At 45.8% G+C, this 26,047-nt stretch overlaps 2 protein-coding genes across 2 annotated transcripts; one reads left to right on the forward strand and one right to left on the reverse strand.

The window, feature by feature from the left end:
• Nucleotides 1-5,236: 5,236 nt before the first annotated feature.
• LOC136467780 (F-box protein FBW2-like) lies at nucleotides 5,237-9,249 on the forward strand. The gene is made up of 3 exons (XM_066466564.1): nucleotides 5,237-5,504; nucleotides 5,922-6,783; nucleotides 8,092-9,249. The coding sequence occupies exons 2-3, from the start codon at nucleotides 6,401-6,403 to the stop codon at nucleotides 8,747-8,749; spliced, it is 1,041 nt and encodes a 346-aa protein (XP_066322661.1). The 5' UTR covers nucleotides 5,237-5,504; nucleotides 5,922-6,400; the 3' UTR covers nucleotides 8,750-9,249.
• Nucleotides 9,250-17,617: 8,368 nt separating this feature from the next.
• Nucleotides 17,618-25,775, reverse strand: LOC136467782 (polyadenylate-binding protein 2-like). Its single transcript, XM_066466567.1, has 6 exons — nucleotides 25,586-25,775; nucleotides 25,402-25,501; nucleotides 23,997-24,067; nucleotides 18,200-18,391; nucleotides 17,983-18,104; nucleotides 17,618-17,907 (listed from the first exon to the last, which is right to left on the reverse strand). The coding sequence occupies exons 1-6, from the start codon at nucleotides 25,688-25,690 to the stop codon at nucleotides 17,859-17,861; spliced, it is 639 nt and encodes a 212-aa protein (XP_066322664.1). The 5' UTR covers nucleotides 25,691-25,775; the 3' UTR covers nucleotides 17,618-17,858.
• Between the last annotated feature and the right edge of the window lie 272 nt (nucleotides 25,776-26,047).

Here is a 26,047-nt window from a genome sequence, read left to right on the forward strand (position 1 = left end):
ATATTCAGCTTGAATTGAAAGGCCTCACCCGGGTCTCACCTCTCGCACGCCATGCCAATGCACGCATGTGGTGATCGCGCGCGGCCTGCCTGTGGCCCTGCTGCCTGCCTGCTGGGTTGGCGAGTGGATGAATGCGCATTTACTGCATGAGCGTTCAGCGAGTGTCCCAATCTCGGATGCAATGCAAGGCGTAGCGTTTCGCTGCACTGCACTTCATGAGAAGGATGATGGCTAGAGAGAGAGAGAGAGAGGATGAGAAGGGAGAGAGGGCGGGGCCTGCACCTGCACTGCTGCACTGCGCTGCGCTGCGCTGCAGCAACGGCGAGAGACGCCGACGCAACCATAAACGAGAGAGGCTACAGGCATCTCCACCTCCTCTCTCCGTGTGCGCATGCACTGAACGATCATGCATCTCGGCCGTACGTCCTCCTCTCCAAGCAGGCGGAGGCAGAACTCGATCCACGAAGCTACTTGCTGCCTGCAGACCGATAGATCGGGTTCGAGGAGGCAGTAAAACAGTAAATCGATCGCGGGCAATTAAATGGTAGCGCCGGGCATGCAGCGTACGTTAACTTACAGATTACGGAATAGTAACCGGTGATGGCAGGCAGGTACCTGCTGTCCTCTCGTTTCAGGTAATCAGCAGGTGCTCCTGTAATCACCTACCACACCTGAAGTAGGATGAATGGATGATGAGGATGAACTGTTGCTGATGTGTTCTCTGCCTCTCCTGTGTCGTTCCTGTTCACCCCCCCCTGGTGCAGTGAGCCAATGACGGATAAAAATTAATGGTTTGTTCGATCGCGCGGTAGTGAATTGTGAAACTGCATTTGGTAAGCTGCAAATGATTACTGCGAGGCGGTGAACAGCTAAAGCTATTACATGGAATGACATGCTGAAACACTGCAAGGCGATGAACAGCTTACAGCTCCGTTCGCTTCGCTGAAAAAACAAGATGGAACACTGTTCCGGCTAATTTATTATGAGAGAAAACACTATTCCAGCTAAAAATACGAGCCGAAAACATGATACTGGTTGTCAGCTTCGCAACGAGTGCTGGACGTCTGCTGGAGCTGGACAAGTGGACACTGGACAGGCACCACTCTAGCGATGCTTGCATGAGATCGGGTACTGGCGTAGCAGGCATGCTTCTACGTGCACGCTAAACTGATAATTATTGTGAGCGGTTACCAAAGTTTTTTTGGTTGGTTGGGAGCTGGGACCCAAAGGATGCATCAAGCAGGACAGTATTAAAAATGAGCAAAAGCCTAGCTGCATTTCCATGTGGCAGGCGAGGCATGATGCATGAAGGCACTATTTTTTTTTTCACGAGACAACAGAGACGGTTGCAAACCTGCGACGACAGTGCAATACCATGCATGCATGTATCTTTATTTGGTTAATTCAGAGCAAAATTAGAAGAAAGTAAATAAAAAGAAAGAAATCGTGACTGTTGCCTTCCTCTCAGTAGTTGCTTTGATTTGATTCGCTGGGAAGGACAATGATTAGCAGCACCGTCCCTGCCACCTTCGTCCAAGATTGAGGCATTATTCCCTTGTCCTTTGTATTTTATCTCTCAACTCAGTGCAAGCTACCCTCGATAGAATGGTCCTTCTCTTTCGTCGCTCGTGTGTATGGTAGTTTTAGTTTGCGTTTTAGGTCATTTTTTCAAAACTTTGACTAAGATGACAGAAAAATATACTAACATCTATAACATAAAATTAGTTTCTTTAAATACTCATGAAACATGCCTATGCATTTATTTAAACTTTTATATGTTAATATATCTTTAAAAATTAGTTTAAATTTTAAAAGTATAACTTTTTGTCGAGGAAATTAAAAAGTTTACCTTAAAACAAATCTAAAGTGACCTACAATTTAGAACATAGTAGCTTCAAATTGAAAGTTTGTTAAGTATGAGATTGAATGACACCGCTTGAATGCAATGTATGAGTGGCTGAAAATTCGGTAAAGTTGCCCTATGAGAGTATGACTGAAACTCTGAATAATATATTGATACATTCAGAGTGTGCTTTTGAAGGAGTCAATTGATCAGCACACTCCACTCTTATTTCAGCGAACGAACATTGTTTTTCTCTCATAATAAATCAGTATAAACATCAGCATAAGCCAAATTTCAACGAAACAAACAGGGTCAGCGTTCTGACAAATGCCTTTCCGAACTAGATTGAGGCTCTGGCAATTCATATACGAATATGCCTAGTTTTACGAGAAAATGAGGCTAATAAATCTTGCAACCGCACAGTTAATAAGTACTAGCAAGAGGTGACCTACGGAAATCGTATAGACTAGAGTTGACATGGTTGTTATATGAGGCTAAAATGACATGATCAAGGTTTTACTGTCAATTGGTGACTTATCTGTTAAGACAGATTTATACGTTGTAATGCTATGAACCGAAAGGTCCTGTTGCAATGCATACCTGCCGGAGATAGTTTGTCTCTAGAACAGTGGAACTCTAAAATAAAATGACCTCAGCGACCTCCCCAAAAACATACGCCAATATTTCCTTGGTTATGTTATGTCGTGTGGCTCTATCATCTTCAGCCCATGCAAAATCCTAGAACTCTTGTCTTCCTTTTACGCCATGACCTCATGCTAACGAAAGAAATCAAGCTATACATTCGCCGCCCTAACCCAAACATCAATATGTACCGTAAAAAATAAAAGGATGTCTATGAGAGGTGAAGAACTTCAATGACCTTAACTCTAATAACATGCAAGAGTGAACAAGGCGATCCATGAGTTTCACAGTGCGTCGTAATTTAGCCTAGAATGGAGTCAATGTGTACCCTGAACATGAAAAAAAGTTTTGATTGTCAATTCTTAAACATAGAGTTGTTTCTTATGAGCCAAATAACCCAGCAAACAACCTATATCCCCATCAATAATAAAATATTTCTGTTCCAATCCTTCTAACATTGACTAAATATCATATAAGTGTTCAACATTAATCAGTGGAGGAATCTCCATAACTACGGCGACAGTGCGAATCGACTCGGACCGGCACGGGCCAGGTAGGCTGTTGTGTTCATCGGCATGACACGACTGAGAGCCTGTAGGAACAAGAGTTGGGCACAACGGCCCGACTAGTCACCATGCCTAATAATATTGTGCCTATTTAGGGTGCGTTTAGATCCAAAAATTTTTGGATTTTGGCTCACTGTAGCATTTCGTTTGTATTTGGTAATTAGTGTTTAATTATGGACTAATTAGGTTCAAAAGTTTCGTCTCGTGATTTCTTGACCAACTGTGTAATTAGTTTTTTTTTCGTCTACATTTAGTACTCCATGCATGTGCCGTAAGATTTGATGTGACAGTTACTGTATAAAATTTTTTGAGAACTAAACGGGGCCTTAGTCCCGTCGTCTTTATATGCTCAATAATCGGAGAGGCATGGCTGGGCTTGGGCAGAGCCCAGAGCCGGTAGAATCTACCATAAATGCACCATCCTTGGCGCGTCTCCATTATTGAGCATATAAAGACGACGGGAGCAGACGCTCACCTTTTTTCTCCTCTCACCTGATTCGCCCTCTCACCTGATTCGACCATACACTGGTCGCAATTCTCGTCCCGTTTTTTCTCGAGAAGACAGAGGTTAAACCTCCTTTTACTTTTCAAAGAAAAAAGTATAAACCTCCATTTCTCGTTTTTTTTGTTCCATTTTCACCAAGCAGATCACTACTTTGAACAGAGTCTAATTTCCTAATAATATGGGAGCCATGAGAGAGAGGGTGATTTGCACGGTTTGAGCCTGGCTCGCTAGTGGGCCTGAGGTACCCCAAACAGATGAAGTTGCACGTCGGGGGCGCAGCTGGACCGACGGGCAACCCTTACAAACACGCCCTAGATGTTAAAATGGAGCAATACCCAGAAAGTTCTGAACAAAGCAGTGCAAATTACGTTGCAGCTGCGATTTTCAGGTGTTCAGACTCCATGTTATGTAAGTACAGTAGATGAGTGTAGTTTGACGTTGCAGTCTTGCAGCTGCGTTTACTTGACAGCGAGACTGCGTTTATAAAGGAAGAGAAGAAGAGACCATGAGCATTGGCTGCACGTTGCATCGGCGGCGGCGCGTCGCCGGGTAGCGCAACTCCTCTGCGTTTATAAACAGACAGACGCAGACACGCAGTGACTGTGGCGACACAGTGCTCGTCACGCAACTAACGGCTGAAATGGCAGCAGCAGCAAACCGGCGGATGCCAAAGCATTGGTCCATTGCACACAGACGTGACCTTGTGCGCTGCCGGTCTCGGGTGATGTTTGATACGTGAATATTAAATATAGGTTAATTATGAAACTAATTATATAGTTTATGACTAATTTACTAGACGAATCTTTTGAGCATAATTAACTCATGATTTGACAATATTTTGCTACAGTAAACATGTGGTGATGATGGATTAATTAGGCTTAAAAAATCATCCCGTGAAGTACTAACGGATTATGTAATTTGTTTTTTTATTAATATCTAAACACCCCATGCAACATCCTCCTAACACTTCCTAAATTTTAGTAGCCAAATTAAACAAGTAATGGTAGGGTTATTTTGTTATTATTTATTTACTCGCATGCTCTCACAGATCCATCATCCATCCATCCATTACTAACGTCCAGCAGCGTCGACGAGCCAGTTTTTACTATCAATCAAATCTACCTAACCCTAACGACTCCGCCGATAATTTTTTAATCTTGAACCGAAACCCCCTCTTTCGGCTACATTTTAGGGGATGTTTGTTCCCGGACTAAATTTTAGTCCATGTCACGTCGGACGTTCGGATATTATTTAGGAGAACTAAATATGAGTTAATTATAAAATTAATTACACAGATGGAGACTAATTTACCAGACGAATTTATTAAGCCTAATTAATCCGCCATTAGCACATATTTACTGTAGCACCACATTATCAAATCGTGGACTAATTAGGCTTAAAAAATTTGTCTCGCAAATTAGCCACAATATGTGCAATTAGTTATTTTTTTCGTCTATATTTAATACTTCATGCATGTGTCCGAACATCCGATGAGACAGGGACTAAAATTTTCCTGCAGGACCAAACACCCCCTTACTCTTAACTAAAAATACTACTACTACCCTTCACATTTTTACCGTCTTATTATATCGGCAAGTAATTTATGTGGAAAGAGAAAAACAGCCTACCTTTTATTATACCAACAAAAATCCCAACGTGCCGTCAGCAATATCGGCGCCCGGGGGGCAGCTGCATCCACAGCGCGCCGCGCGCCCCTCGATCTGTTCTCCTTCTCGACGACGAGAACACACGCACACACGGAAGAAGCTACTTACAGCTTTCAGTCTTTTCTTGCCCCGAGCACCCTCACTCGCAGAGTCGCCCTCTCGATTCTCTGAGAGTCCAGCTCCAGCCGCAGCAGCAGTCCCCTTCCCCCCTCCTCTATCAGGCGTTGCCTCCCGCAGATCCGAATTGGAATTTGAGCCTTCGTCTCCACGCCACCAATCCGGTAAATACGCGGGCAATAACTCCCTCCTAGCTGCTTCAGAGTTTCTTGCGCTGTTCTCTCTCGCTCGCGCGCAAATTATTATGCTGGGAAAGATGATATTCTTCCCCTTTGGTAGCTTTGAGCCCAAAAGGCCGAAGCTTTTGCGTTCTTCCCCACAAATATCTGGAGCCGCCGTAGCTTTTGTTTGGTATGGCCATGGGTTGAAATAAATAGTATGCGGGGATGCCCACCAATTGGCACGCTGCGCTTTCCATCCCTGCAGCTGCAAGAGGCCTTCTTTTTAGATCTGTGTTGTGCCTTCTTCCTCTTCCTGGTACCCTGTGATTGGAGTCAGGATTAGTGTTTAATGAAGCTCCTTTTCTTTGCCAACTTTTGGATGATGCTTACATCTTATCAGTTCGCGTGCTTCTTGGATAGGTTGCCTTCTTTGGGTTTGCTCGCAGCGCACACAAAGCCATTTTACTGCTGGGAGGCTGCCACTTTTAGCATCTCTGGCTCTTGAGTGATCTCCAAGGTATGCAGCCCCCAACTCCCTTGGAAGAAACGGAAATAAACAAAAATGTTTTGGTTCTCGGTTGGTGGAGCAAGGAATTAACCACTCCGCATCCCCCCGTGATTTCTGAAGTTTTGATTAGAAATTTTATGAGGTTGCTTGATAAGAATCGTCTTTCCTTTTCTCTGATCTTTCAAATTGTTCGCTTCTCTCTGGTTTTGCTTGCCTCAGTCCGCTTGCAAGATCTGTATTCAGTTGACTTGTTCTTCTCAGTTTGCTTTGATGAAATGAGAGAAGATTGGCATACGAAATGAAGTAGCAGTAGCTCTATTCCCGACTCCCATTTTAGCCTGGACTGCGGCAGTTCATCTTGGTAGTTGAAGCATTCATTTCTTCAGTCGTAATGGATGATGGGATAGCTCGTAAGGCCGGTCCTTTGCCTGCTGCAAGAAAAGAAAGGGAAGTGATGGGGGAGTGCGAGGACGGCAAGGAGTACAGGTGCTGGGAGGAGCTGTTGCCGGACGCGCTGGGCCTCATCTTCCGCAACCTGCCGCTGCAGGAGGTGCTCACCGTCGTGCCGCGGGTGTGCAAGTCCTGGGGGCGGGTGGTCGCCGGCCCCTACTGCTGGCAGGAGATCGACATCGAGGAGTGGAGCCAGCAGCAGAGCAAGCCGGGGCAGATCGGCCGCATGGTCGAGCTACTCGCCGGCCGCAGCGGTGGCTCGTGCCGCCGGATCAGTGTCTCCGGGCTGCCCTGCGATCCGCTCTTCTCGTTCATCGGAGACAAGTAAGCGTGAAATCTGACAATGCTCTCTCTATTTTTGTGTTTCCGTTGATTTTGTCACCATTCCTGTGCGAAGTGAACATTTCTGCAAAATTCTTGTGATATTTATTTGCGTAGATAAGAATTCTACGCTCATTTGTGTAGATCAGTAGTTAGAATTCTACGTTCATTCTAAGCCTCTCCATCAGGTTCCGTTTCAGGCTGTCGGTTATCTCAGCGGTGCGAGCTGTGATAGGGTGTTTGCTTGAAGATTTACTGAGAACAAGTCTGTCTATTTTGAATTTCTGAAGTGCAAATTCAGGTCCATTGATTTGTCCAGGCTGGCTTAGAGATCATTCTGATTGATTAGGAGGCTAGAAGTGGGCCTAGTCAAACTTTGAGATTTGGGGCTGGACGGCCGGAGCAAATAAAACCAGCTCTCTCAGAGAGTATGAATTCAAACTGCCGTTTTCTCAGAATGTTATGTCAGAAGGAAAATGGTAGAAACGGACTGAAAAACACTGTTCTGGCTGAATTGTTGCGAGAGAAAAATACTGTTTTCGCTGAAAAAACAAACCGAACGGGCCATAGAGCTTGCAGCATGATGTGTTTGGATCCCGCTACTGAAATTTAGGAGTGTCGGGAGGATGTTGTATTGGGTGTTCGGATACTAATAAAAAAATAAATTACATAATCCGTTATTACACCACGAGACGAATTTTTTAAGCCTAAGTAATCTGTCATCAGCACATATTTACTATAGCAAACATTGTCAAATCATGGGCTAATTAGGTTCAAAAGATCCGTCTCGCAAATTAGTCATAAATTATGTAATTAGTTTCATAATTAGTCTATATTTAATACTGCATGCATGACTCCAAACATTCGATGGGACAACGACTAAAATTTAGGAAGGACAACCAAACACCTCTTAGTCTTAATCTCACTCGTAGGATATGGATTCACTAAAGAAGTTGATCAGTTGATATATACCGTTCTGAATTGTTTGCATGATTAACTAGGATTAGACATTTATTTCCGAATTGAGCTAATATATTCTCTGCCCATGCGCAATACTCCTACAAATTATTGGATTTGCAAGTACACGCACAACACACAAGTACTGGCACGCACATGCACACAGTCATACACTCATCAGACTCTCACAATTAAACCACGTCCCATTGCCTATTGGCAGGTCAGATCAGGTCATAAGCGTGGGTTCAGTCATCAGTTGGTCCGCATATTGTTGTAGTAGCTGTCATTCATTTCAGATTTTGCACTGACTGATCCTGCTGCATTTTGTTCATGTGTTCGCCGATCATCTACTAGTGCACGAGCCCTCCGGACCTTGGAGATTCCCAGGAGTGAGATCAGCGACTCGATCGTGGAAACCGTGGCGCCGCGGCTATCAAACGTCACTTTCCTAGACATCAGCAGCTGCACCAAGATCGGAGCCCGTGCCCTGGAGGCGTTCGGCAAGCACTGCAAGTCCCTGGTGGGGCTCCGGCGGGTGATGCACCCGATCGACCTGGTGGACAAGGTGTGCCAGCACGACGAGGCGCACGCCATCGCGTGCAGCATGCCCAAGCTCCGGCACCTGGAGATGGGGTACATGCTGATCGCGACGGAGGCGGTGCTGGAGATCCTGGGGCAGTGCCGCGACCTCAAGTTCCTGGACCTGCGCGGCTGCTGGACCGTGGACGACAAGTTCCTGCGGGAGCGCCACCCGGGGCTGCGCGTCCTGGGCCCGCGCGTCGACGACTGCTACGAGAACAGCTACTGGGAGGAGTGCTCCGACTACTCGGACGACTCCTCCATCTACTCGTGGGAGTTCATGGACGACGTCGACGACGACTACTACGCCGTCGGCAGCGACGACGAGGCCATCTGGGACGACGGGCAGGGACTGGAGAACCTCGAGGTGAGGTTCTACGGCGGCGGCTTCAGCGAGAGCTTCGCCGGCTTCGACTGGCCACCGTCGCCGTGAGAGCTGATGCGCTTGCGTTGACCATTTGCAGTTCTTGCTTCTACTGTGTGCGTGCGTGAGTCTTTGTGTGTTGTTCCCAAGCTTTGCTTGCAGATGTGTGCTGTGCTGCTCTAGTACTGTGCCTGCGACATCACTCCATCTTCCTCAGCTTGCAGATATGTGAAGTGAACTGCTGAATTCTTGAGGAATCTGGATGGTTTGGAGGAATGCTGGAGGAATTTGTGAGAGAGAAATACTGTTCCGGATGCAAAAATAAGCGGATCAAGCCGGGTTCAAGGGCACGCGAACGGGGCCTAATTGAACAATCTAGATGTAAACTCCGGTGTTTACATGAAGGAAATCAGCATGCTGCACCGGTGAGATTTCACCGATGCCATCCCCATCCTAGTCGGCTACTCGCCTAGTCCTAGAGAAAGAAACTACACACGCACGCTGATATTTGTATCGTGTCTACTGATGAGTTCATCAATGTCAGGCAAACATGGCAGCGCAAGGGTATCCTGATGAGTTGTATCGTATCGACAATATCAATGCAGTGCAAAAGATGGCACGGCGTGGCCTGAGGCCTCACGTAGGATAGGAGTACTGTACTGGACAGGATCGACGTGCAGCGCCGCAGGCGCAAGCGAGGGACACTGGACACCGCAGCGGAGAAGAGTACCCTGCTCCCTGCCCCGCTCGCTTTGAGATGCACATCACTCAGGCATCCAGCACATGTCAATGCAGCGGCCAGCGGAGGAGCTGCAGGCCAGGGCAGACCCCGGGCACACGCAACGCAAACAGCTAAGGAAAGCTACCCCGCTTTTGGACCGGACCGGACCACGGCGTCTGGCTGGCTGATCCTCGTTTAGTCGGAGAAATTTGGATTTTGGGGTTACTGTAGCACGTTCGTTTTTATTTGGTAAATAGTGTTTAAACATGGACTAATTAGGCTCAAAACGTTCGTCTCGCAATTTTCCACCAAACTGTGCAATTAGTTTTTCTTTTCGTCTACATTTAATGCTCCATGCACAGGCCGTAAACATTCGATGTGACAGGTATTGTAGCAACTTTTTGAAAGTTGGGGTGGAACTAAACAAGGGCAAAGCGGGATCTTTTCTCAGGCCTTAGATTGCAAATTTTTGCAATCTGGACACTGTAGCACGTTTCGTTTGTATTTGACAAACTTTGTCTGATCATGGATTAACTAGGCTTAAAAGATTCGTCTCGTGATTTACAACCAAACTGTGCAATTAGTTATTTTTTTTACCTACATTTAATGCTTCATGCATATGTCTAGAAATTAATGTGATGGAGAGAGAGTGAAAAAACTTGGAATTTGAAGCTGATCTAAACCAGGCCTCAGAATCGGTTGGGAATGGGAATCGATGGGTGCCTAGTAGGCCTACTAGCCTGGGTGGCGTCCGTCCGTGGCTGGCAATGGCACTGGCATCTGCCAAGCCGGTTGTCTCTTGCAAGACAAGTTAGCCCCGCCCTCTCGCTGCCTGCCTGCGCTGCAGCTCTGCGAGAGCCTTGGCGCTGCTGCTGCTGCACGCTAGATTCTGACGGGTTTTTTTTTCCCAATTCCCATGCGGGCAGGGGCAAGGTGCAGCCTATTTTTTAATCTACCTCGAGGTATGGTCAGGTCTGAATGGAAATGGATGGATGCCTCTGTACCAGCACTAATCTACAGAGATCGCTTGGCCAGGATTTGCCTACTTGACATCACGCGGCTGGTGTACGTAGGAACCTGTGTATCAGGAATGGTTCTTTTGCAGCGGGTTGCACTGCTCATAGATCCACACAAACAAATGAAGAAAGGGGGCCATGTATATGAACCTCTATATTCGTAAATGAACATCTATCTATAATAAACTTGAGTTGATCATTTTCTTTCCTCTTTCATTTTAATGCTCGAGTCGAAGAGCTAGAGGCGCAGTGAAAACCAAAAAGACAAGGACTTTGATCTGAATAGAAAAGACGGCTGTGGGGATACTGTACTGTACTACAGTACATACACGTTTTTGGCAAATAGCCAAATACTCCTACTTGTACAGCACTACACTTTGCTGTGGCTGTGTGGGCCAGTGCCCGAGATCTTTCTTGATTAGTGCGGTCTCAAAACGATAGGAAAGCATAAACTTTTTGGAAATCCGCAATCGACACCGGCATCAGGATTGTTAATGAGGATTTCTGAATAGGATGTCTGTACTCTTGCCATTCCAAGCCTCTTTTCACTTTCGTTTTTGTGTTTTCCATGTGTCCTTACCTCACCTGCCACGCCTTTGTTTGTCCCCTAGCTTTATTAACTTTGCAAGATTCTCTGTTGGGACTTGTGGTTGACAATAGCACGTAGGAGTAGGGCTGCCGGCTCAGCCTTATCAAGCTGTTGCTGCCCCTGTAACCATCGCTGTGCTCTGCTACTGTAACTCTCATTGGCATCAGCAGCATCATGAGAGCAATCAGAGGCCGTCTGCAATATTCTTTGTGTGTTGGAATGATGGGCAAAAGGGCGTGTGGGGGTAATTGGTACGTACTCCGTACGTAGTACTAGTTTATTTCAGACACTATGGTTCCACCTCCAAAGTTTAGTTATATTTGGTTACAGTGACTAAGAATCACTAAAGCAGCTGTCCCATATACACTTTAGTCACTTTTAGCTACCCCTTGGTGACTAAAAACCCCTAAATTTTAGTGGGGTGTTTGATATTTTAGTGAATAAAAGTGACTAAGGGCCCGTTTGGCATGACTCTGGAGCTGAACTCCAGCAACTCCAGCCAATTTTCCAGCCAAACACCCCAGCTCTAAAACTCCATGGAGCTGCCAACTCCATGCAGCTGTAGTGCAAATGGAGGTGGAGTTTTGGAGCACCTCTTTTGCAGCTCCAAAACCACCCAATATGAACCTCCTCGTAGAGTTGGTGGGTAATTACCCACCAATGCCACTGGTTACACAGAAAAACGGTTCGTTCTTTTCCTTCCGAGACCCCCCCGCGCCACATCTCCCTCCTGCGCCTCCTCCAATCCGCGACTGCTCTGTTCTGGCGCCCGACCCCCGCCGCCGCTAGGGTTTGCCCACCGCCACCCACACCGGCGGCCGGCATCCATCCCCGTCGCCGGCTGCCCGAGCCCCGCCTGTTCGTCGAGCCCCGCCGAACGCCGCCGCCCTCCTGCTGCTGGCGGGTGTGGAGCCACTCCACGGCGCGCCACAGCTCGTCCTCTGGCACGCCGGCAACGTGGCGGTCCAGTGTAACACCCTGGTGTTACATTGTAATGTTTTGCTGAAACATTTCGTAAGCATCTGATTTATGTGCATTTGTGTATGATAGGCTCTTTAATCAATGTTTGGCATTGAAACATTTTTACGAAACGGGAAAGAAAAAGGTTATGTTTCATGTCACATAACGCGTTTATTATCTTAATCGGATTCTTGTTAAAACAAAATGTTATAAAACGTTTTGCGAACGGCGATAAAAAGGTGCGGTCAAAGACATGGAGGGCTAGCGAGTACGTCCCGGGGGTCGGGTTTGGATTTCATCGCGAAACCATTCGGATCGACGTCCTCCGCGTAAGTCTTTGAAGTGGTCGACGAGGCCATCTTTGGCATTAGTTGTAGAACAATTGGCTTAAGAAGTAGAGCAATGTCGCGACTGCTGGTGATGGCTAGGTGTACCCCTATTCGCATCGAGAAATTAGATTAGCGTTTGGAACATGGCGTACGCAATTTCTAGCTGCTTTAATAATCGTGCACGCCACCTGGCTGAGCTCTGGGCGTGGTCACCACCCCGGTTGGCTTGCCAGCGCGCTCTGCCGCGCGGGCCAGAGCCACTGCCGCGCCCGGCTGCGCTCACGACGCCGTTCACGCACATGACCCGCGCGTCCTGACCACCTGCTCGCTGCTGCCCGCCTGCGGGCTCTGCCTCGCTGCTGCTCGCCTCGCCACCCGACGCGTGGCGCCCTGACCGCCGGCCGTGCTCTGCCTGCACCTTGCCCTGCCCCGCTGTGGCCGTGGTCGGGCGGGGTCCCACGTCCGCGTCGCTAGCGGCTGCGCTCGGCACCGCTCCATTGACTCCTTTGGCCGCTTGAGCGTTAGAAGGCTGCCTGCTTCACAGTCACCTCGGCGTCGCGTCCGCCGTGTCGTTCCCTGGCGCTGTCCGCAGACGTGCCATGCCAAGTCTCGTTGTTTGCTGCAGCGGCCGTGCGAACGGCTGTCAGGAGCACGCCCTGGGGTTCCCCATGGCCAAGCACGGCGATACCTTACGTTGACGCCCACAGACGAGCCATGCCGCGCCGTGAGCTCCTCTGGCTCCGCTGTCCCCTTGCCGCCGTAGCGTTTCCTTCCAATTCGCCGTAGTGGGTGCACCCCGTTCCAATTGGTCTTGCCCGCAGCTCCGTTGGGTAGCCGGTAGCCCTTCCTGCCCCTCATAGCCGCCTGTAGCTCAGTCCTGTGCGCCAATTTTGAAGGGTCGAGCTCTCGGGCCATTAAGACCCGGAGTGCCGGCGCCGTTGGCTTTCATCGCCACCAAAGCAGCTCGGTCAAATTCCTCGCGCCACTAGCCTCCCCTTTCGTCGGTTGTCACCATGCTCGCCATATCCTAGACCCTACCGCCGTAGTGCATCCCGTGGCACGGCCGTGCCATTGCCGTGCTCCGCTGCACTCATCGCGCGCACGTGGCCGGCTTGGCCTGAGCCATCTCCGATCGTTTCTTCACGTCTTCCAGTTCCGTGGTGAGTCGCTGGTACTCGTCCACTCCTTGTTTTGTCCCGGCAGTGCTGATGTTCACCGGAACGACATCGCCGTTCTTGCAGATTGCCCACCGTTGTGGTCCGAGCTCGCTGCGATGTCTCGGCGCGTGTGTCTCCGCCCTGTGGTTTGCGTTCGCACGTAGGTGAGTATCGGCTCTTTATTTTAGTAAGGAGAGGGCCGGGGTGGCCGACGTAGACGTCCAGTGCCGCGGCGTCGCGCCGGTGCGTGCTCTGGATGGTCAGGGACTTCACCGCGGTGAAGACGCAGTATTCGGAGGGTGCTGTTGTAAAGGCGCTGACTGATTTAATAGTGGCTTAGGGTTTGCTGTGATTTCGTTGTAGTTCGGGGGTGCCCGTGCATAATCGCCTCCGCGCGTTGGCCGTCACCGTCGTGGGCCGCTGGCCGGCTGGGCCGCGCCTCCGCGTGGGCCGCGCGCTGGCTTTCCGTCGCGCGCGGGCGGGGTGACGTGTTGGATCGGGCCGTGCGTTGTGGGACGGCCAAGGAGGTTTCGGTTTTCATTAATTCCTGGAATTTGAAATGCTTATTTATTTCCGGTTATGAATTCAACTTCGATAAATCGTAGTAAATTGCATGGTTGTCCAAAAATAGCGAAACTAAGTTTGTTGGGTTCGCAAAAATGTCGTCTACCTGTTAGTACAGTTAGTTCACCATTAGCTGTTAGGATGGTAGGCTCATAAGCTTGAAGTAGAGAGCTTAGCGGTATATCGATCTTTAATTGCATGATTTGTTATGGTAAACCGACGATAACTTTAGCTTTGAAATCGTTACCGTAGGTTCCTTAGACATTTATATACTTGCTGTAAAAATGGTAACCATAGAATGAGTCATTTAATGACGTAGTTATTATCCGTGCTTTATCGTAAACTGGCATTAGGAGTATGAATATCCGTAGTCATCGTATGAATGTAGGACACGGTCATACTTGTTAGTAGTACTGGTATGTAGCTTAGACTTTAGTGGGTAGACCTCACTTAGTAATTTAACAGAAGTACTTTTGCATTTAGAATTGTTGTTGCCATAGTGTTAATCATTGCATTGTCATTTCATGTAGATCACGAACAGGAGAGTGGTGGGTTAGTCCTGCTTGTGCCTGGGGTACAAGCGGGGCGTGTGTCTTCGGGGCACCCAGCTGGGCACATTGATTCGCGAATCGCCGGGTTATCCGGTATGGCTTGTCTGCGGTTTAGCACCGTAGTAAGAACTGGAAGTGGAAAAGGAGAAGGAACAATATCGATTGCTCAACTCTTGCTTGAAAGTAGCACAGGTGCTTATATAGATTGACTAGATAAAAACTTAATACGACTGATGATAATAATATATCAATAAGGACTCACTATTAGTACTGCTTTTGGCTAAAAGAGAACCAGCAACCATAAAGCCTAGCATCTTCCTGGGAGTCGGGAAAGTATTCCCACTATCGGATAAGTCTTGCGAGTACATTGTGTACTCAGGGTTTATTTACCCATGTTGCAGGTGACGCTTGAGGAGTTTCTTGAGTGGAGGATCCATTTGGTGGGCTCAGACGAAATCCTCGTTATCTTATCGCTAGATGTTATCTTTTTATATTCCGCTGTTTATCCTTCCGAACTCTGTATTTGGTATTGTAATAATGTACTTTTCAGAAACTCTAATGTATGAAATGGACTTGTGTTGTAACTCGTTTTCATTATTGGATCCTTGAGAAAAAATGTGGATCTTTCGGGCTCTCCCTCGGGGTGTGTCCGACGGATACCGCTCGTGGTAGTGGCTTTCGGGGTGCTTAGTGTCTGGTGGAAGACGAGCGCCTCCGTAAGTACGCTATTCCGGGTGGTTCTGCCACAGTCCAGCGCCGCCGCGACGACGGGCAGCCCGGCGTCGAGGTCGGCGCGCACATGGGTGAAGTGGACGACGATGCTGTAGTACCCCCACGGCAGCGGCGCGTACATCCGCCCGCCGCGCGCCGTGGCCGCATCACCCTGCAGTAGCGCCGCCGCTACTGGGTCCGGGCAACCGCGCGGAGGCGCCCCTGGCCATCTCGCTTGCAGGGCTCGGCGGTGCAGCCCCGCGGCACCATCACCGCGGCATGGCCCCGGAGCAGCGCCGTCGGGTGGACCTGACAAGCTACTGATGTTCATCCCCATCCACAACGCCCAAATCTGGTGAGTTCATGTCGATCCACTGCATATGAGAACAGATCCCAGGATAAAAAAACCCTTCCTTTACCCCCCGTCGTCCGTACAGACCCTCCGCCGTGATCCTCGCTGCGGTCTCCGCCGTCGTCCTCCACGGCTTCTACCGACGCGTACTGGGCCAATCTATATTTGCACAAATTGAGGTGATGCAGCTTTTAGGTGCTAAGATTAGTTTGCAGGTTCCTTTTAATTTTCTTGATGTTTAGGAATCCCAAACTGTTTAAGCAGTCCTCCAGCAATGAACTCTCAATGGTTGATGCTTCATTGCATCTCCGGTTACTGCTCTGGAAGACATCCATGGTTTACTGCATGTATTTTCATTAATCATCTCCACCGTACTGCATGTATCTTGAAATGTCTGCATGTATTTTCATTAATCGATGTTCAATGACTTGGGATGACTTGGCTTAAAGTGTATTTATTCAAACCAGAAGTAAGAATGGCAATCTACCCTCAAACTCCTCTTTTGTGGAGCTGCGGACATCCTCCCAGCCAAACACCTACATCAGACAGCTCCAACTCTACCCAAAGCTGGCTCCACCTAGAGTTCTGGAGTGGAGCAGCTCCACCTAGAGTTGGAGCCATGCCAAACAGGGCCTAAAGTTTAGAGGGGTGAACAAATAGGGCCTTACTCCCTTCGTCCCTAAATAAGTGTCGTCGTTAGTGTACGTGCCGTGAGTTTGACTTTGATTTGTAAAAAAACTAGGAGAATACCCCGCGCATTGCTGTGAGGATTTTCCAGATAATTTAAAAAGAAATTAGACTATTTATAGTTATAGTTATACGAATGAAACTATCTTAAATTAATTTTGATGAATTGTTTGACACATCGATGTGGACAGCTAAATGCATGTTAGTGGATGAAGAGATAACCATCATAATTATATGTGCTAGTTGGCTATAATTGCAAGTTCTATTGGATATGGATAGCTTTCATGTTGAGAGAAATCTAGTATGGTTTAGCTTTATAAGAGTATATAATATGATGTGTACAATATTTATATCTTCAAATAAATTTATTAAAAAATTAGATTCAAAGATCTTTTCAATGATACTAATTATGTATCATAAAAATTAATATTTTTTAATGTATAAATAGTCAAAGTTATTTTTCGGAAAACGAAAACGACAGATATTTAGAGAGAGAGAGGGAGTATGTCGGCCCTGCGGTAACAATGGATCAGCTTTGCCCACGGTAAAACAGTGGTAACAATGGATCAGCTTTGCCCGCGGTAAAACAGTCTGGTAAAGGGAGATTGGTTATTATTTTGGCTTTTGATTTGCATTTGTAAGCTTAGAGCAACTCCAACAGAAGAGCTATCCATGCTGTGTAATCTATATTTGAGTATTTTGGGGGGAGGGGGGGGGGAGGGGAGTCCAATAGCTATTATATCTCGCTTTCTAAAATAGAAGTCATCTATCCCGGAATTCTCGTATGCTAGATATAGTTTGCATATGCCGCTAGCCATTCGCCTCACCCAAATGAAAAACGTTGTTGAAGTTTTCTGTTTTTTTTTTTGCTAGGTTTCTATTTTAAAGATGGACTAAATTATGAGTTTAGCCATCTATTTTTACCAACTCTGTTGGAGTTGCTCTTAGTCTGCCATTCTGGTATAACAAGTGGACTGATTAGTTAAGGCCTGAGGCCTTGACGCATCACCGAAGGATGTGCTTGGAACTCGGAATCCGACACCAGAATATGTTCAACACTTCAACAGACACATTAATGATTGTGGACGCTGATGCTATTACGGCTGTAACTGCGAGAAAATCCACTGTAACCGAACTGTCACTGCATGGGATGCTTTCCCTTCATATAACAAATCCCACTCAAAAACCATGCCTAACAGATCGACGCAGAGCTTGTCAGTTGTCACTGTCACTGCATCTCATTCGGTAAGAGCTGTATAGGACCGTCATAATCAAGAACGATAGAAAATGCAAACAATGGTAACACTGGGAAAGCACGGGGATATATTGCGTTGTTACTACGTCCTGTATTACAAGCCAATACCACATGTCGCTTATGACGGCACTTAATACAGAGGTCAGGAAAGGCAACTGATACAGGAGCGTTGAGCCAACAATGTCTATTATCAAATAGTGCAAACGATACAGCAGCAGGTTTAATTATTCCCGGGACTGAGCAGTGACAATGGCTGGTTTTGCATTGAACTTCACTACCACAAACTTCAGAAGTAAGGTCTGTAGCGCATAGGGCGGCGGAATCTGGGAGCCCTCCTGCAAAACCATAAAAGGTAATGTTAGAAAAGAAAACTGGAAATCCACATTGTAATAGCACACCACAAGACTTACCCATAACCATATGGGGGGAAGTACGGTGCTCCGTATGATCTATAGGGGTAGCCATGGTAGGGATTATACCCACGTGGTGGACGCTGCTTCATCCCAGGAACATTAGTCCTCTTCGGCGCAACCTGTCAAGCACATAGCAAAAAAGGTGAAGCAGTTGAGAAACGTTTTTTTTTAATATCATGAGATCACATTGAGCCTCTGCCAAAACTTTCTGCACCTTAATCTGGCGACCATGCAATTCAGATTCATTCAAGTTAAGAGCTTCCTGGACAGCTTCTTGTTCCAGAAATTCAACATAAGCAAAACCTTTTGGCTGCCCAAACTTGTCAGTCGAGATTGTCACCCTGTTGACAGTTCCACATGCTTGGAAATGCTGCTGCACTTCTTCTGGGGTGCAAGCATAATCAACCTGCAGTATACGATTGTATATCAGTTAAAATGATGTTAACTTAGTGCGGACTGCCAAATGGAGAACAGAAATGTAAGGCCATAAACCAAGTGTTATACCATTAAACCAACACACTAGGTAAACTAAGCACCCAGGTGAAAAAGGTCTACAACACAAAATGCAACTGAGTGGAGTAATTGATAGTTGATGCCAGTCTTGTATACATCAAGAAAACCATCACTTAAGCAGTGACCACAGTATAGGGGCAATTTAGTTGATGCTGAACTTTGAAATGCTTATAAGACTTAATAACTCTTAAAAGACAAATATTCCTTTTGAAAATAAACTTGGTGCAGTCCTAGAAGGTTATTCATTTTGAAGGTTCTCTCTAATAGACTTTCTTTTGAAGGGGTGTGGTGGAGGTGAGAAGGCAAGAGGATAGGATCATCTTAGTTAAACTTGTCATTATTAATATGGTCTTAAACGTAATTAGTGCGTATGCCCCCCAAGTAGGCCATGATGAGAGTGTTAAGCGGCTTTTCTGAGAAGACTTAGATCGCTTGGTTAGAGCTGTTCCTAGTAGCGAGAAGCTCTTTATAGAAGGTGATCTTAATGGCCATGTAGGTACATCAAGTGTAGGTTTCGAGGTGATTCATGGGGGTTTCGGATATGGTAGTAGGAACTAGGAGGGAGAGGAAGTCTTAGACTTCGCTATAGCTTTTGATGTGATGATAGCTAACACTTTCTTTCGTAAGAGATAGTCTCATTTAGTGACCTTTAGTAGCGGCTAGTACTCTAGTTAAATCGACTTTGTCCTTACAAGGAGGGATGAACGAACATGCGTAGACTGTAAGATGATACCTGGAGAATGTGTGGTCGCTCAACACAAGCTGGTGGTGACTGACTTCCGCTTTCTGGTGCAAGCTCGTGCGAACAAACAAGCTAGGGTTGCTAGAACGAAGTGGTGAAAATTAGAAGGGGAGGCATCAAAGGTCTTTAAGGAAAAGATCATTGAAGAGGGCCCTTGGAAGGATGAAGGCGATGCAAACAACATGTGGGAGAAGATGGCAACATGCGTTCGGAAGGTTGTTTCAGAGGTGCTTGGAGTGACCAAAGGGAACAGATGCGACTCGAAAGACACTTGGTGGTGGAATGAAGATGTGAAAAAGGCTATTAAGGAAAATGAGTGCTATAAACGCTTGTATCATGACAGGTGTGCAGACAACATAGAGAAGTACAAGGTGGCAAAGAAGACGGCAAAACGAGCGGTGAGTGAGGCAAAGGGGCGGGCCTATGAGGACCTTTACCAACGTTTGAGTACGAAGGAGAGAAAGACATTTATAGGATGGTAGGGCTCGCAATAGGAAGACAAGGGACTTCAACCAAGTTAAGTGCATAAAGGATGAGAGGGAGCAGCTCTTGGTGATGGAGGATGAGATCAAACATAGATGGCAAGAGTGTTTTGATAAATTGTTCAATGGTGAGAATGAGAACACCACCGTTCAGCTGGACGACTCGTTTGATGACACTAATAGGTGATTTGTGCGGAGGATTCAAGAATCGGAGGTCAGAGAAGCCTTAAAAGGGATGAAAGAGGACAAAGCGATGAGCCCTGATGGTATCACAATCAAGGTGTGGAGATGTCTCGGGGATGTAGCTATAGTATGGCTAACCAAGATGTTCAACAATATCTTTCGATCGAACAAGATGCCTGAGGAGTGGACAAGAAGCATATTGGTACTAATCTACAAGCACAAGGGAGATATCCAAAGTTGTACTAATTAAGTTGATGAGCCACACTACGAAGCTATGGGAGAGTCATCGAGCAGCGCCTGCGAGGAACGACACAGATATCAACAAACCAATTTGGTTTCATGCCCGAAAGGTCAACCACAGAAGCAATCTTCTTAATAAGACACGTTATGGAGCGGTTTAGAGAGCAGAAGAAGGATCTCCACATGGTTTTTCATTGACTTGGAGAAGGCTTATGACAAGATACTAAGAAATGTTATGTGGTGGGCTTTAGACAAACATAAAGTCCCATCAAAGCACGTGACCCTCATCAAGGACATGTACAACAACGTTGTGACTGTTAGTCGCTGAATTCTCACTCTTGGAAGTAGCAGAATTCTTACTCTCATCGAGAGAGGATGACACTAGGAGTTGGGACAATTTTCTAGTTTATTTCTCAATGTTATGCCAACCTGAGGGGTTGGGGATACATATTTATAGGCTGCTAGCCAGCCAAGCATATGCCTAGATGCTGTCCTAGATGCTAGTCCTAGATGCTAAGATGCCAGTCAAGGATGTTGTTGCTGCTGTCCCAGTCAAGGATGCTGCTGCTGCTGTCCGAGTCAAGGATGTTGCTGCTGCTGTCCCAGTCAAGGATGCTGCTGCTGCTGTCCTCTGTCCCAGTCAAGGATGCTGTCCTTGATGGCAGCAAAAACCACAAAACAAAAACCACAAAGACCACAGAGACATATCCATCAGTGACTAGTGTTCGAACAAACGATGGTAACACAGATTACTTTCTGATTAAAATTGTACTTCATCAAGGGTCAGCCTTAAGCTCGTATCTCTTTGCCTTGGTAATGGATGAGGTTACCAGGAACATACACAGGGATATCCCTTGATGTATGTTGTTCGCTGATGATGTAGTGTTAGTGGACGAAAGTCAGGCGGGAGTAAATAGGAAACTAGAGTTATGACGGCAGACCCTTGAGTCTAAAGGTTTTAGATTGAGCAGAACTAAAACCGAATACATGAGATGCGATTTTGGCGGAGCTGCACAGGAGGAGGGAGATGTAAGTTTGGAAGGTCAAGTAGTGCCTAAGAAGGATGCCTTTTGGTATCTGGGATCGATGCTACATAGGGATGGAGATATTGATGCGGACGTTAGCTATAGAATCAAAGTAGGGTGGATCAAGTGGCGACAAGCTTCTGGCATTCTCTGTGACAAGAGGGTGCCACAAAAGCTAAAAGGCAAGTTTTATAGAACGGCGATTAGACTAGTTATGTTGTATGGAGCAGAATGTTGGCCTACAAAGATTCGACATGTTCAACAACTGAGTGTTGCAGAAATGCGTATGTTGCGATGGATTTGTGGTCACACAAGAATGGACCGAGTTCGGAACGATGATATACGTGGTCGCCTAGGGGTAGCACCAATTGAAGAAAAGCTTGTCCAACATCGGTTGAGGTGGTTTGGCCATGTCCAAAGGAGACCTCCAAAGGCACCAGTTTATTGTGGAGTCCTAAGTCAAGCTAATAATATGAGGAGAGGTAGAGGAAGACCGAAATTGACATGGGAGGAGGCAATAAAAAGATATTTGAAAGCTTGGGATATACCTAGAGATCTATGTTTGAATAGGAGTTCTTGAAAATCAGCTATTGAAGTGCCTGAATCGTGACTTGGGGCTCTTGGTGGGTTTTCAACTCTGGCCTACCCCAACTTGCTTGGACTGAAAGGCTATGTTGTTGTTGTTGTTGCATATGTACGGCAAAATAGGAGAATCTGTTTAAGTAAGAAACAATGTGCATTGAAATGGTATTGAAGCTTAGGTCTAGGTGCCATTTAGAGGGAAATCGAGTACCAATTTTTGCAGGTCAATATGTACTATACAAGGCAAATGTCACCACAAAGGGATATTGGAGAGAACTGGCAGGCCAAGTTGACTAATATATAGGGCGTGTTCGCTGGTCTGGTCCATCCAGACCAGCCGGCTGATCCCCCTCAGCAAATACTATTCATCAACCAGCCGCTACAGTATTTCTCTCTCACAAAACCAGCCAGTTTCAGCCAAGTTTCAGACCAGCGAACGGGGCCTAAACAAACAACATAGAAAGGGGTATGTTGGAGATACGAGTCAACAGTAAATACAAAAAAAACCAATACTCAATAATTCAGGTCACAAAATCTTGACGTTTAGGACAAGATTTGATGAAACAATAAAAAATACAAACATTAATAACTACATACATTAGTTCGGAAGCATGTCAGTTATATGTATCAATTTTTTTTCTCAAAAACTGTGCAGCAGAGCTGCGAGTCATTTCATTAAGAAAAGGAGAATAAAACAAGTGAGAGAAGCAGAATGCCTTCTCCCAAACCAAGCAGATTCCGATACTTCCCTAGTTCCCAAACACAACTGTTCAGTTATGTGTGTCGATTTGTGTTCAAAATACTTTCAAAATCTCTTATATTTGAAAAACTTCAAGAATATATTCTAGAAGTAATCAGTGGTCAAAGATACACATTGAAGACCGTGCAAAGTCAAATGTATCTTGTGACCAGAGGGAGTATCATACCAGGAGCCTAAAACTTTGCACTGGACTTTTTGCAATTTCAGACTAATGCAAGAATGCCATGGGAACAAGGATCCATCATAGTCCTTTTTTTCGTTTTAGCATCCAGAACTGTTCATATTTCAGCTAATTTCTACAGTAAATCTGCATGTCACTAGCATGCACCAAAATATCAGGCGGCGTTTATTAACACCATCAAGGATGTGCAAAACAATTTTCATAACACCATTGCTATTTTTTTAGTGAATCTGCATTCACTCGTATGCACCAAAATACCAGGCAGCATTTATTCTCATGTTAGTAAGAGAAAGAAGTCATCACTATATTATCCAATAAAAAAACAACTGTTAGGTGAAACATAGAATAAAAAGACAAAGGTAGGAAGATAGCCAGAGCACAAGTTCAGAAACAGCAAAGAATAGAGTCAAGATTAAGGTTTCCTACTGTTACACTTACATGTCATGCTTATGCACCACTCCGGTGATATCAGTGGACCAGCAGCTGCGAACCACATCATATCCCACCATGCCGGCTGGCGGCTCCAGTCAAAAAGTGCCATCCTTCTTTTGCTTCGCCAGGGAGGTCATCTAACCTATAATATCTATCTTATACCTTTTTACTCTTTCCTTTTTTTTCTTTTCTTTTTTCATGCACTTTTTTAATATTTTTTCAGAGATACTTCTATCCTTTTTCTTTTTTTTCTTTTCATTCTATGCTAACTCTAAAACATGACACAGGTGCCCATTAGTCAATTTGAAAGGCTTGCTCAAGCACACTAGCCCTGCGACCATCACCATTACTTAATTAAAGCATGAAAACAATAAAATGAAACACCATAAATACTGATCAAAGTAGTTTTGATAGCAAAGGATGATGATAAGCACACATAAAGCATTTTATAATAGCAGCGCGATGCATTCTGAGGAGCGACATCGAGAATGGGGGCAAGGAGGCAACATGAAGATTAGGAACAAGCTTTGATAATCCTGTCTGCCAGTAAAGACATCCAGCACTAAAACATTCTTCAGTAGCACCAACCATAGAATTTCAGAAGGAAAGTAGCAAGGTAGTTGGCTTTTTGAGAGAAATAATTCATAACTAAGCAAGTGCCAATGAGATATCCATTAGCTACTAGACAATGTATGTGCCATTACATAATAGATATATCCATGTTTAATACTCCGTGCTTCATACACGTTGAATAACAAAAATATGTGTTATATAGAAATTTAACAGTGACATAACATATTCATGCTAATACGCATTGGATGCATATACTCACAATAAAGAGAGGGAGATAAGAGAGATTTTAAATTCTTACATTTCCAACATAGACAGAGCGGGCATCCACCTGCTCCTTCGCCTCAGCTGTAGATGCACTAGGGTCACCTCCTGCAAAACAGAAGAGCGATTATGTCAAGAAACATTGCATCTTGAACTAAACAAGCAATCTAAAATTAAAGTAAACCGTTGACCAAATCAAATCATGTTGGACCAGCATATCCACCAGAAGACACAAATGAAGTAAGGCATAAAACAAAATCTGGAAGCCTCATCATATTTGAATTCTCCTTTCGGATATACACTATGTTGAAACATGGGATACATGCACACATAAGAGGTACTAGTCCCTCTGATCACAAATACTTGGCCAAACATTTGAAATTTTGACAATCATTATTTATAAAATTTAGTTCAGAAGCATGAATATAAAAAATGTAGATTAGTCTTAAAAACTTTACTAATTTCATAGTATGGCAGAAAATAATGGTCGAGCATGTCATGTCCAAAAAATGACATGTATTTTTAAGCGAGTATCAATTTGATCAACATAAATATAGATCACCAGAAGGAAATCCCTACATACACAAGATGTCCATACTCTGCACGGAAGAACTTTTCATTTAAAACCACCAAACAGTACCCAAGACATAATAAAATCAACCCACGGAACAAAGTACGCAACTACTCAGAAGAATGAAATCAACATTTTAGTAAAAGAACTAGTTCCATTGAATGTACATGAATGATGAATCCATGGTTAGTGTTATTATCTGGAGTATGTACTATGTAGTAAGCAATAGCAGAGGGATTGTCGATTTGCCATAGTGGGGATCAGTGAATAAAGATATGAATGATACAAGTGGACTACCAATAAGACAGAAACACCAAAAATAGGATAGAAAATATAGGAGGCCTAAGGACGAGTATGACAACAAGGGGTAGGCATACATGAGAAATATAAATTTTATCACAAAAGCTTCTTAGCGAGTTCCTGGTCTTGCATAAGGAAAGAGCCTCAGCAACAGAATATGAAAGGACATCTAAAATCCCAAATTCGAATCTAACTGCTCTGTGATCAGAAAACAAAAAATCTAAGTTACATGTACAGCATGTAAGCAAATTAAATCAAGAATTCAAGGTGTGTAGAAAATATGTATGGCATGATCACATACTAAACAAACGCTGAACAGGTTAAAAATTAAGGAAGTGAACAGACGTAGGATTTGTCACAATCTCGCAATTTTACCAAGCTAACCAAATAACAAATTCGGCCGTAGTCACAGACGCTGACCTTAGCTCGCTCGAACAGTCTTAAAGCTTCTTGTACACACAGATCGTCACAGGTATATAATATATCGAACCGCTCTAATGAAGCCTAAACGCACCACAAAAAGGTACCAAGTATCGAAAAGGCAAGGTGAGCGAGCACATAGGAAGACAACCTTGCATCTCCTTGGCGACCTTGGCCTGCATATCGCGGAGGGCGGCGGCCTCCTCCTCCATCTCCTTCAGCCTGCGCTTCATCTCGTCGAGCTCCTGCAGCTGCACGCAACCCAAGGGACTCAACAACCCGCAAGGACCTAGGGCTAGGGTATAGCGTTAGACACATGGATCCAGAGGTGGTACCTTCGCCGCGTCGTCCCCGGCGGCGGCCATATCGACGTCGGCGGCGGCCATGTCGCCGTCCTCCGGGATCTCCTGGCCGTAAACCTCGTGCTCCTCCTCGTCCATCGCGCCGCGTGAGCTCCCTCGCCTCCACGATGGACCGATCTGACCCGATTCAGTTGCGGGCTTGCGGCAGGTGCGGGTTTGCTGTCTTGGTGAGGAAAGGAACCGCCGCCAAGGGATCGGACGGAGAGAGGTTGTGGGCCTCTAATGGGCTGAAAGTTTGATGGGCCTTATGGGATTTCAATGATGATTGATGAATGATGATGATGATAGTGGCCTGTTGATCTTTGCCGTTTATCCAGTATCAGGTGGGCCCATTCTGACGAGCGGAGCAGCATCGACATTCTCTCGCGACTCGCGTGGCTTCTGGATTGTTCGGCCACCGCAGGTCCTTCCTGAACCTTCTGAATTCTTCCCCAA

The sequence above is a fragment of the Miscanthus floridulus genome, chromosome 7 (genome assembly GCF_019320115.1).
Source record: "Miscanthus floridulus cultivar M001 chromosome 7, ASM1932011v1, whole genome shotgun sequence".
Lineage (NCBI taxonomy): Eukaryota > Viridiplantae > Streptophyta > Magnoliopsida > Poales > Poaceae > Miscanthus > Miscanthus floridulus.

Excerpts from the sequence above, each read along its gene's own strand:
- LOC136467780 (XM_066466564.1), top strand. The coding sequence starts at position 6,401 with ATGGATGATGGGATAGCTCGTAAGGCCGGTCCTTTGCCTGCTGCAAGA. Across the intron at positions 6,784-8,091 it reads TTCTCGTTCATCGGAGACAA|TGCACGAGCCCTCCGGACCT; the intron begins GTAAGCGTGAAA and ends ATCATCTACTAG.
- LOC136467782 (XM_066466567.1), bottom strand. The coding sequence starts at position 25,690 with ATGGACGAGGAGGAGCACGAGGTTTACGGCCAGGAGATCCCGGAGGAC. Across the intron at positions 18,392-23,996 it reads GCTCTGTCTATGTTGGAAAT|GTTGATTATGCTTGCACCCC; the intron begins GTAAGAATTTAA and ends CGTATACTGCAG. Across the intron at positions 18,105-18,199 it reads TGCATGGTCGCCAGATTAAG|GTTGCGCCGAAGAGGACTAA; the intron begins GTGCAGAAAGTT and ends TGTGCTTGACAG.